This window comes from Lycium barbarum, chromosome 6 (assembly GCF_019175385.1).
Source record: "Lycium barbarum isolate Lr01 chromosome 6, ASM1917538v2, whole genome shotgun sequence".
In the NCBI taxonomy this organism is placed as follows: domain Eukaryota; kingdom Viridiplantae; phylum Streptophyta; class Magnoliopsida; order Solanales; family Solanaceae; genus Lycium; species Lycium barbarum.
Window position 1 is genome coordinate 92,607,423 of NC_083342.1, and position 13,421 is coordinate 92,620,843.

At 36.2% G+C, this 13,421-nt stretch overlaps 1 protein-coding gene across 1 annotated transcript in view; it reads right to left on the reverse strand.

Moving 5' to 3' along the window:
* Positions 1–2,838: 2,838 nt before the first annotated feature.
* LOC132644206 (receptor-like protein 9DC3) overlaps positions 2,839–13,421 on the reverse strand; it is a 44,826-nt gene continuing 34,243 nt past the window's right edge. Inside the window, exons 3-4 of the mRNA XM_060360782.1 lie at positions 4,015–4,719; positions 2,839–3,573 (exon numbers count right to left, since the gene is read on the reverse strand). Of these exons, the coding sequence (XP_060216765.1) occupies positions 2,839–3,573; positions 4,015–4,719 (1,440 nt within the window). The remainder of the gene's footprint in view (positions 3,574–4,014; positions 4,720–13,421) is intronic.

Below are 13,421 nucleotides of genomic sequence, written 5' to 3' on the forward strand. Positions count from 1 at the left end.
TAAATATGTTTTTGTCAAAAAATGAAATGATTTCAACCCCCTTATAACATTTTTTCAAAAAAGGGAAACCAACTCTTTTCCTAAAAATATATATTTTGCCAAAGAGATGGAGTTATGATATTGACATGACAATTATTGCAAGAAAAAAATATTTAGCAAATAATCACAAGAAATCACACAATGAAGCTCGTAGGTAAACCATATTCTATAGATCCTTAATACTAGGGTGCTTAAAACCTTCCCTAGGGGATCACTAGAACTCTTACCTCGAACTATGGCTTTAAAAGGTTTTTTCCCTTGTTTGAATAAACTCTTTGACTTGGAATTTTCCTTATAAATTAGGTGGTGACACTAAAAATACAAAGATCCAAATAGAGTCAACAACCTCTTACTAGCTTTTATGCACCCACGTAAAAGTGCATCATAACACCTTTGAGTTACAAAAGCTTTGGAGCCAGACAGATTTCTATGTTAAAAAAATGGTATTTACCTGGTACTTGTGTTGATGGGAGATGGCTGCCTAATAGGAACCCTTTGAAATTACTCGAGGTGCGTTCAAGCCTGCAAGGAGGTCCAAACACCACGGTTATTGAAACAAATGTTGTCAATTCTTGCCATCCCTTTCTCGTCTGAGTAAACAAAGCATAAAAGTTTGATGCTCTAGAGCACTTCACTTCTCTGATATAAGCTTCTTGTTTCATTCTCAATAAGAAGTATTCTAAGATTGTGTAGAATGAAGTTAGTGATGTATTTGAAGGACGAACGAAGCTCTGAGGTATTGTTATGCTGCTTGTGAAGAATGAAAAGTTGACTAGGCTTGAGAAATTGTAATTGTTACCTGTATGTGAAGTCTATGTGCTATTCTAATTTTTCACATTCACATAAATTAGAACGTATAATTCATGTTATCTACACTACAAGAAATTCTTCCTTAACAGTAACAGAAGTGGGGACTTCTATCTTTGGTGTTTGTTCTTCTTGGTTTAATATCTCTTTCTTTCCTCTATTCTATATAAAATCTGCAAATAATAAACAAATAACAAATTCTTTATTTAATATTCACTCTTAAATTAGTTTTTCAACTTGCATAGTTTTTGGCAGCCCTATGGCTTTACCGATGGACGGTGACGTTGCCTCTCACTCTGGTTTGTATGGAGAGAAACAAGTGTGATGTGACTTTCTCCTCCACAAAAGCCAACTATTACTCCTAGAAATTCTCTACAAGCCTATGGATTTGTGAGTGTGAAGGAGATAGATCTATACATGAGGAAATAGTCGATGCATAAGATTTAGTAAAACATGATTTCCGTTGGCTATAAAGATATGATAACAACTAGTTGATTTGTGTACAAAAATAATACTTCATTTTGTTTAACTGCATCATTAGGGTAACAACGTTTGTCCAATTGCTAAAGTAAAAATAAGATAGTCATATGCTTTCCTAAAGTCGATGCACAAGTCTTTAAATGGAACTTTCAAAAGGCAAATCCTTTCAAGTTGTTCCTAACTTCACTTCGATTTTAGTCGTCACTGTTGAATAGATCAAACAGACTGTATTCCCTTTGAATGAGATATCCTAAGTAAATGCACATGTCTTTCCATGGAAATATCAATGAACGCTACCTCACAAGGCAATACGTTTTAACATTGAAAGAAAAAAGTTCACTCTCATCCGATGTATAAACTGAATTAATGAATTCATGACATATGCCTTAATATTTTTTTATTACACTTAAGAAGAACACAATCATATGTATTCTAATGTTAATATATCTCTTAATTAAGGTAAATTCATATGATCTGATGTAAACATCAAATATAGGTAATTTTTTCGATGTTAATCTAATTGCTAAAATTAGAATTAGATAATCTATTGCTTAGCTCATGTCAATGCACAAGTCTTTCGATGGAAATTGTAAAGAAAGATACAACAGACGATTACCTTTTCAAGTTGATTTTATTCATATTTTAACAGAACATAGCTCAAGCGAATGCACAAGTCCCGACTGGGAGCTACTCGTTCTTCCTTCCTATTTCTACATATAAATTAGCATTTTTAGTGGAGAATGAGAAGAAAGGAACAATTCCAAATGAACATGATATTATTTAAGTCAAAGATATGCCTGGTATACATCTGATGAACTTATGTACTAATAACCATGGAAAATAAATATCCCAAGTTTTCAAATTCCTACCAAAACTTAAAACAGAACACTCGAAACTTGGATTGAGATCTGTGATTCTCTGTAATCTTCTTGATCGATGTTCAACAATAACGTGTCATTTATCGTCTGCATGTATTTCATAAGATGAAAAATAAAGAGTCAAATAGAGAACAATTATCTCAACATTCTCACATATTTTCATAGAAATGAGGTAATGGAAACACAATTTCCAAGCTAGATAATTATTTGGTATGTTTTGCGAAATCACTCATTACTCTCAAATTTCCACTAAGATACACTTTGCACTATTTTCTTCTTTTATGTTCAAGCTAATAAAACAACAAATATTCAAATGAAGATATATAATACCCGTTATAATGAACTAATAGAATCAGTATAGAGCTTACTATGAATATATTCGAAAGTTTTGAACTTACATCTTGTGGCTCTGGGAACTTTTCTAGATACCATTATCCGTCCTTCTGTAACGCCTTTGGCCTTGTTGCTTCATTCGCCTTCTCGCAACTGTGTATTCTAGATATTCTACAATCCTAGAAAGCCAATTTGAATTCTGAGAAGAAAGCATGAATATGCTATGAAGAATCCAGTAAACTGTCCAGAACCATATCCCATAAGAACCACTTTCCATCTGAGTTCACTTAGAAATGTAGAATTATTTTCTTGATCCAGTACACCTTTGTGTTGTTTGACTCTGGTCTCCATCTACTTCCACAGTCTCCCGAAACTGGGAATTCATGTAATCCATCATCGCCTTCACATGAATTGTTCTGAAATATAGCAATCCTTTGGGGACGCATCCTTTAAGATGATTGTAGGAGACATTTAAAACTGCAAGAGATATAAAAGAAGCAAGTGTTTTTGGTATCTCACCTGAAAGTTGGTTAAATGAAAGGTCAAATGATTCGACTACATATAATTTTCCAAGTGATGTCGGTATGTGACCTTGCAACCTATGATGAGATAAATTCAGCACATGCAACGTAATGACATCTCCTATCATGCTAGGAATATGACCATCAAATTTGTTACTCGAAATATCCATGGTGGTGTAAGAAGACAAGATTCTCACAACTTCATGCTCCAGTCCCTTTGTTACCACAGTTATCGAGTCTTCATAATATTCATTATTTAGTGCCTTTACTATTTGATCAATTCTCGTCATGGCTTTCAGATTTTGAAAAAGACTTGTTTGTATCTCAGCTGTAAAAGCATTGCAAGATTGATCTAACATTCGAAGCTCAGTAAAAAATTGTGTACTACTTGAAGTTATAATGGGTCCATGCAATTTGTTGTATCTCAAGGTTAAAACTCGTAGATTTGGAAGAATCCCCAGCCACATACGAAATGTGTCATTGAGGTGATTGTTTCCTAAATCGAGAACTTCCAACTGTTTGCAGTTGGCCAAGGATCTTAGGATTTATCCCACTAGTTTATTGCCATGCAAGTTGAAGCTTTTCAATACACTTCCAAAGTCAAAAGTTGTTTGGAGATCCCTAGAAAGACAGTTGTGTTGCATATCTAAAACCTCGAGTTGACCATTCATGTTACCCAAACATTGTGGAAATGCTCCCTTCGAATTGTTTCTTGTCAAATCTAGAATTTTTAATTATTTCAAATTGCAAACAGAAGAAGGAATCTCCCCACTGAAGTTATTATTTGACGCGAAGAAAAATTCTACCAAGGGCAGCGGGATAGGTAGCGACCCTTGAATAGAATTGGACCGCAAATCAATAGAATATAGAGGAAGAAGAGGAATCTGGTAAAAAATTATCACCATGTTGTGTGATGGATTAAGTGTTGACACCGAAAGCATCCAATTAGACCATACCCAATTAGGAATTCTTCCTTGAATCTTGTTATTTGAAAGATCCAAATCCCAAAGCTGCTTTCCTGATCTCAAAAATTCCAATTCATCTACTTCACACGAGGACAATGCTAAGTGTGTAAGAGATTCGGGAAAGGTAGACTTGAATTTGTTCTCATTGGCCAGCGAAATACTATTATATGAAAAATCCAGCTCGGAAAGTTGTTTGCGGTTTGAAAAGAAGCTAACATCTAACTTGCCAGTAAAGTTTTTCGACGAAAGATGAAGCTTTTCAAGGTTCACAAGGTTCTGAATTGATTTTGGAAGATAGCCTTGCAACTTATAATCTCTTAAGGTAATCACAATGAATGAATTATATTTGAAATCTTTGAGCTTACCAGAAAATTGGTTAGAACCCAAGTCTAAAGAACTTAGTGATGGAAGAGAGAATATCCAAGATGATATTGATCCATGAACTGAGTTATTTGATACCCAGAGTTTTCTTAGATTCTTCAATCCACTTGTAAATAGAGGAATTGGTCCTTCAAGATGGTTATTTTGAAGGCGCAAAGACTCTCTATGAGTAAGATCCCAAAGAGATTTTGCAATAGGACCAGAGAGATTAAAAGAACGAAGTGACAAATAAAGCAGTGAAGTTAGGTAGCCAAGAGATTCAGGTAAATTACCAAAAAAATCACTCCAGAGAGATCTAACTCCAGGATAGATATGCTACTATTCCATTTGGTCTTTGGAAAATAACCACTGAGCTGATTATTAACTAAGGTAAGAACTACCAAGTTATGCAAGTGGAAAATGCTCTCAGGTAATATCCCATGCAACTTTGTCTCATCTAGCCTCAGAGTTGTTATATGAGAAGAGAAGTTTTGAGATATGGTCGAAGAGATGTGTACTTCAGTAAGATCAAGATCTCTTAATTAGGTCAAATTCTAAAGGAGCAATTTAAAACTGAGAGGCACAAGTCTCAACTTACCTTTGAAAGATGAAAGAATAAGAGAGTGTAATTTGGTAAGATGGGAGATTTCATGAGGAATTTGACCAAAGAACTCTTAGTGGGAAATATCAAGATGTGTATAGCTTGAAAACCTGCTATCTTTAGGTGTAATGCGTGAATTAGAAAAGTCATTCCCAGAAAGGTTAAGCCTTTGGAGATGAGACAGTTGAAATAGGCTGCTATTGGAATAAATCCTCCCCACAAGACTGCTGCAACAGAGGTTGAGTTCAATGACATGGCCAGTCAACTCATCACATTTCACTCCATCCCATAAGAAGCAATCTATACACATATTCAATGAGCTTATTTTTCCATAAGATCGCTGACCATACTAATCACAAATAGAAGATGCAGATGCAACATGTAAGACGAATTTTTACTTAAATTTCATAAGGGCGAGAGATTGATATTTGGTGCATGATTGAGGTTCCAATGAAGAAAAAAAAGTTGACAGAGACAGAAAGATAGTAGAATGGGAGTTACAGATAGCCCATTTTTGTAAGAAGATAGTCTAAATAGTTTTGAAGAGAAGAAACCAAGAACGTTATATATGATATGTGTTAGTACAAGATCAAAATTCATGATAGATAAATATAGGTGGATGTTAAATAGAGTCAAGTCTTGTAGGTCTTCTCGAAGATGCTAAGGATTCTTGAGAAAAATCGTTCAATAGTAATAAAAAACAACAAGCGATCATCATAATTAGTTTGACTGCCCTGGATTTGGGGCAACTTGTTCCTTCCTATTTCTACATCTAACTTGTCATTTTTTTGTAGAGAAAGATAAGAAATAATGGGAAAGTTCCAAATGAATGAGATATTCTAAGTCAATACAGTCTTTTCATGGAAAAGTCAGGTGAAAGTGACAACCATGTAATACTTTTCCTTTGAAAGAAAAAAATCACTCAGAGTCCCAAATATATAACCGTGACATGTCTTTTTATACATTTTAATCACTTAAGCACAATTCATATTTAATCACTTAGTTATAGTAAATCATATGCTTTGATGTATGCATTGAATATGAGAAGTTTTTCAATGTTAATCAAATTGCTACAATAAAATATTAGATATTTCAGTGTTTCACTCATGTCAATGCATAATCTTTCCATGGAAATTTCAAAGAAAGCTATAACTGACAAATTACCTTTTCCTATTTTAACAGAACATAGCTCAAGTCAATGAACTTGTCTGGATTGGGGACTACTACTTGTTCCTTCCTTTTTTTGCATCTAACATAGCATTTTTGGTGGAGAATGAGAAGATCAATTAAACTTCCATCCAAATGGAGGTTCATTGCATAAAAGTTACTATTCTAAATGTTTTTTGTTCATTTCATTGTCTGGTTTCTTTTTTCTTATTTACATTTTTATTATCTTAAAAGAATGTATTTTTTTTTCAAAAGTTCAAAAAGCCGGTAGATACTCGAAACAAGGACTTTCCACAAATTAAAGTCTTTATTAAAAAAGAAATTGGATGATTATATGGTTCATTTTCTTTAATATCATAGAGATCTAATATTAAAAAACAAATTGACGACTTGAGATAGGTCCTTCAGATATATTTTGATCTTTTAATTAAGCGACAAGTTCCTATAACTAGAGCTCTGAAGGTGATATATATCTTGTATATATTGTTCATTGCTTCTGTCACTACTAGAAACAAAAGTTTTTCCCACCAACATTCAGCGAGACATTTTTGGTATAAAACATAATTTTTCCACCTCGTTCTGTAACGACCCGTTAGGTCATTTTAGTTGATTTCATATTTTTGTCTATTTTACCCTTGTTAAACCGCCCTTTTTCTTGTTTTCAGAATTTGCTATGTTGGGTAACCTTTAAGTGTTAAGTTTACTTTAGGCATCTTCGGGGATAATTTTGTCTTTTGGGGATTTTTGTCGGTTTCATTAGCTTCAGAACGTCAAATATAGTTTGTTTGAGTGTTTTGCTCAGTTCCCGAGGGTCTTGGGCGTTTTGGGCTTTTGGTTGGAAAGTTGGTTTTTTCCCATTCGGGGTTGACTTGGTCAATGAGACCTCTTTTGGAATTCCAATAGCATGAGTGAGTTTGTAGCACGTTTTTACATGTGTCTGCATATTTGAGATATGTCGCGGAGGTTCCGGGAGAGTCTTGAAATTTCGGGTTAGGAGAGTGAAAAACTAATTTTTTTGCTCGTTGTGGTGTATTCGCAAGCGCACAAGTGGTCACACCCATGCAAATACACTCCAGCAAGTGGAGGCCCGCAGGAGCAAGGTCCTGTGGATCTGGCCTGGGTCTGTAGCGGCGAAAGTGATCCCGCCGTAGCGAGCCCGCAACTGCGAAGGTTGTCCGCAGAGGTGGGAATGAGATATTATAGTGGCTCTCGCCGCAGTAATGGAGTTCCGCCGGTGCAAACTTAAGTGAGCAAGTGCACAAATCGCTGAACAAAAAGAGGTCGTTAGTGCGTTCTTCCTTTAGAATCTCATTCGAAAACCCCTAAGTTTGAGATAATTATTGGAGGAGAATTGAAGGTAATTCAAGGAGGAATCATTGGGTAAGTATCTTGACTTGGTTTTATGGTTATTTCAATGAGTTAGATCCTTAATCCATGCGTAGAATGTTGAAATTAAAAGGTTTATGGAAGGGTTTTGGGAACCCAAATTGAGAATTGGGAATTGATTAATTGAGCATGAATTCATAGTTTTTTATGGATCATTTTTGGTATATAATTTATATGAAGCATGAGGATCATGATTTTAGCGTCAGTTTACTGTTTTGCCCTTTTGGATTCGGAATCCTAATTTTAGGTCTTATTTTGGGGGATTTTGGATTATGTAGCAATATAGATATTGTTGGACTTGTGTTCGAACGTATATTCCGTATTTTATTAGACTTTGTTCGTTTGGAAACTTCTCGGAGTGACAAGGGGTGTCTGACTCGAGATTTGGCTTAACAGGCATTTTGAGACCTTGAACTCTTTCTTGAATGTGTGTATTGGTTGAAAATAATCTAATAAAAGGGTAATTGGGCTAATTAAGAGGGTTCGAATACTTGTGAAGTGACAAGCACTAGTATCGAATAACGGTCATCATGTTTGGGTATCTTTGCTATTTCAATTGTATAGTTAGTCTGAATACCATGTCTGGGCACTAGCAGATAGAATAGTATGATCCTTTGAGATTCGTGATAGGGTCCGATGCCTGTACTTTATGTCTCTTATCATTATTATTTGCATGTCTTGTTTGTTCGTGCGCATATCACTCATTATGTATATCCTCGTTGAAATGAAAAGAAAGTAAAAAGGTGAAGCCTTTATGAGAGTGAGATCAAAATGATGGAATTCATGCTTTTACACTTGTTCTTGACTTGATGCATGTCATATTCATGCCTTTCATGTTTCTATGCATACTATTTGAGGATATGATTATGAGTCTGATGGGATTATGTTTCGGACGAGTGATGATGTTGGCACGTTATATTGGCACTTGAGCCCGGTTGGCTATGAAACAGGTTATTAAGATATGATATGATTGAGGTCGTGCTCTGAGGAAACAACCGGAGAGGCGATATATGGGGCTCATGAGCCCCCATGAATCACGATTCGTTAAATATTCAAACGTGTGTATATCGGGAAGTGGAAACAAAGGCTATCGTTGCATTTGCATATCATTCATCAATTTTTTCTATATTGTTGTTGTGATTATTGGTATTTGTTTGGCCTTATCTTGAAATCTATCTGTTGTATGGATTTAGCAGTGATTATGATTATCTTATACTCGGACTAATGGCAGACAAGTGTGATAATGGCTTCTTTGACCAACCCTCATCTCTATTCCGAAAAGGGTAGGTCAACGATACATTCTGAGTAACCCTTGTTTATCATGCCACACTTGTTTTAACTTTCTTTGTGTGTAGACTCGATCCCTAGCACTAGTGGAGGCCGCGACTACTACAATCCCCATTAGAGCTATTCATTGAGATTCGAGGTGAGCTCTATGGCTTCTGGATAGCTTCGTGTCACGATCCAACTGGAGGGTCATAACAGGCACCCAGAGCTAACCTACCGAGCACCTCAAAACGTACATCTCATAGTCATATCTGAGTGGGCCATATAGATAACTCATAAATATCATCAACTGTAAGGGATGCCAGCCCAAAAGATATACATATACGTCATCAAGATGAGCCCAAGTATACAAGCCGACAAGGCTACCAAAATAGTAATATAACAGAATGCGGACCGAGAACGTCATAGAACATCTAATTGTGCATACTTGTATACGAGCCTCTACTGGAGTACATAACATAATAAGGACGGGACAAGACCCTGACATGCCTATATATACACAAAAGAATCATACCAACTGATCTGCAGCTCCGGAACGAGTGGAGTGCTTCTGTACAACGCTGAGAAAACAGCCTAAGGGTCTGATCCGTCTCCCTATCTATCTGCGAGCATAAACGCTACGTCCACAACAAAACTACATCAGTACGAATAATGTACTGAGTATATAAGGCATGAGTAACCACATAATAAGGATATGAAAGTAACAACAGATAAGAGAGATAACCTGTACATTTGAATGTCTCTTAAGGTGGAAGTCATCCATGCTTCGCTTTAAGAAATTTTTTTTCATACAGACATATATATAATACCATACTCGGCCATGTAGGTTTGGTGTTATCCATACCTGGCCATGATAGGCTTGGTGTTATCCGTACCCAACTACAGTGGTGTGCACAATAGATGTCTACCTGGCCGACTATAGCGCGGCTTAGTGTGAGAAAAGGCATACATATATATAAACCATGCATAAGAGTCGAAATAAAAGCTACAACTCTATTAGAGTGATGTAAGGTCGGTAAACCTCCGATTATCGTTATGAATCTATCATTATCGTATCTCACCTTGAAGGAACAATAATCACAAGATGAGACTAACATCAATGAATAAGATCAACAACTATAAGATGAGATCAATAAGAACATCAAGGACCATAAGCTCTAGTATTTCCAAGATTAGAGGCATTATGGATATCACGTGTAAGTTCACAATAATGGGATCATGCCTTAAGAAAGAAAGGGACAACCTTAACATACCTCAAGTCGTCCAAGCAATCCAACAATCCTATAACAAGGAATATATATAACAAGGAATATATATATATATATATATATATATATATATATATATATATATATATATATATATAAACTTAGATAGCGCTAGTATATCACGTATATCAACGACAACTTGATTCTAAAGTAAAATGGGCAGCATTTCCCCTTACTCTCCAATCACCTCAACGTATACAACAACCCACAATAACAACAAGAAGCTTGCCCATACAAAGAATGTACACCAAACATCCCAAAGTATACCAATATACAATAACAATATACACTTCCTTTCTTCCCAATCAAGGAGTATAATCTCATCAACAACATTAGATACTTCCCATATTCATGGGAATTAACTTAACAATATAGCCACAAGATGCTCAAAACAGTCCATGAAATCATGTTTGGACTTCTCTTTACATTTTCTTCCTTCAATCAAGTTGCATAATTATCAAACAACATCAATAGTATCATACGCAAGAAATTGCATTCAAACTAGACTCAAATCCATACAAAACTTCTTTTCAAATTCAATTCATAGCCAATAACTACAACACTTTATGACTTTTCCCCATAACTCTTTCCACTTTTTAAGACTTGGTAAACCTTCAAATCAACATAACATAAGAGATAAGATGAAGATATACCTTATACTTGAAGAACTTTAACTCATACAACTTGTTTTAAGACCAAGTTCAACACTACTCAATGCAGAAGCAAGAACAACACCTTTTATGAACTAGTTGAGGATTTTGGAGTTTGATCTTCTCTTGGAATGATTTGGGGTGTTTATGGATGTTATAGGGAACTTAGAGAGACATTAGGAATTTATTTTGGTGAAAAATGATGACCCAAGGTCATGGAAATCAATTTATAGGAAGTCTCCACCGACTTCCAAGTTTTTGGAAAAATTCGAGCAAAGTACAACCAAAAACTACAAGTCGTACTTCAAAGTACACCCTATTGTTCATTCCATACTTTCAAAGTGCTCCCTACTATTCATCCCGTGCTTGGAAGTAAAAAAAATCAACTTTCTGGAAATTTCAGGTAAGTTACGTCCAAAATGTATAGGACGTACATTTTTGTACGGCCCTTAACTTATCCCTTGCTTCTCCGAATTGCAATCTGTCAGTTGCATTGGAAAGAAAACTCGCTGAACTTGAATTTACATAGCTTATGAATTTCATGACTCCTCATATTCTAGGAGATATGCCTCTCTCAAGTTAGACCAAAAATCTTGTCCACAATTCTCCCAAGTTTTCCCAAATTTTCAACAAACTTAATTTCTTCAATTCACTTGATCCTGAAACCTTTAGACCTTTGTTTATCACTTGTTAGAAGTCCTTCTTAATCTCATAAGGGTTCCATGACCTATTCCGGGCCTATGTTTGCTTACTTACAACGAAAACAACACCGAAATTGTTGAGGTGTAACATCCTTCCCTCTTTGAAACATTCATCCTCGAATGATAAATCCTCATAGATTTTATGCAAATTTTTGGTAGAGCTTTCTCTGTAGTTGTAATACTACCAACTCGTCACACAGCAAACCAACAACACGATGCCATACAGGGCTACCACAATCAGTAACTAGGAACATATACATACCTGAAGGCTATGATATCTCAGTCTGGATTTTCTTTGGTAATGGAAACAAATACGGATATCTGGATCTCATATCTCTTTTAGCTTCTCAAGTCATCTCTTCTACCTTCACATTCTTCCATAGTACTATTACTGAGGCTACATCTCTGGTTCTCAATCCACAACCTTAGAACTTGGCTATCTGAGAGGGTAGTTGTAACGACCCTCCCGGTCGTTATAGGAAATGTAGGATCACCCCACCAAATAGAATCTCTCTAAGGGTAGAATGAGCTAATAGAAACTCGATTGTATAAGTCTAAGAACTGAAAATTCGACTTATTTGTGATTATTGTTTGATTTTGTTGAGTCCATCGGGGGGTGACGTAGAAAATTAGAACTCCGTTGGGAATTCCGAGGCCACGAGTGGATTCGTGTGATGTTTTAATATATATGTGCATGGTTGTTTGTGTTTGTGAGGCCTTGGGTGAAATGTTGGGTGATAGAGTGGAAAACTGGGCAAAACTTCGAGCTTACGGCCCAATTTGTACCGCTGTGGCGGGGTGTGTACCGCTATGGCGGCACCACTATAGCGGTGAACACCCCATCGCAAGCAGTCAGCTGTTGTTCGTGTGTCCACCGTGGTGGGCAATGTCTCGCTACGACGAAGTTGCTATAGCGGAGCATGGGCCGCCATAGCGAGACCGCTGAAGCAGAAAATTTACCGCCGCAGCGGTCGACGGGGGGCAGAAAGCCATGTCTTAAACACTTAGTTCCACATTCTTTATTCATAAATCTCCAACACAGTTCCCCACAAGCACCTAGGGTGAAATTCCAAGCTAGGGCAAGAATACTCTTGAGAGGTAAGTCTCATCCATCCCTTTCAATCATTCCGTATCGTCTTCATGATTATCATCCCTTTTATGGGTTTTCAATGGTGAAATTAGTAATAGTAACCCTAGAAATTAATAAACCTTCTATACTTGATGGGTTATGATTGTTATCACTTACTTATCATCTAATGGCTTGGGTTAACTCCTATTAATCATGAATTGAACCTTTAGAGCCATGAACTAACTGAATTGAGACTTAGGGTTCCATAAACATGGTAGCTTGACCATGGGAACTGCTTGTAATTTGAGTGTTGATTACATATTGTTATAGTTGATGGTTAGTAATTACTAAGGCCCTTGTTAGGATGTTTTACACCTAGAAATCATTCACCCATTGGAATGGGGGCTAAAGGGAAGGGTGTCTTGCATTGATATTGTGACTAGAATAATTGTGACTCATTGAGCATTCTAATTTCTAGACTTTGAGCGCTCTGAGGCTTTACAGAAGGGAAAAGATGTAACAGAGTGATTCAAGTTGTTCCAGCTCTACGTTTGAAGTAGGTTACGATCTACTTGAATTAGACTTTGATTAGTTGATTGTATGTGTTGTGAATTTATTAGGAGAAATCATGTCTAGTCTTCTTGCATGATATTGTGCGCTTGAATTCCTATGTGCAATTGATTGAGTGACTGTGTAAGATTCGTGCCACTATTCATCTGTGTTGAACCTACAGTTGATGTTGTTGTGATGAGAAGTTAGTATGATCTTCTCAATGAAATTGTGATACAAAATTATGATTTGAGCAATGATAATAAGAGGGCAAGAAATAATGTTATGTATGGATATATGAAAAGGCACAATGTGACTTAGAATATGGGCTCATAGTTGGAGGTTCGTTTCGAAAGCGAG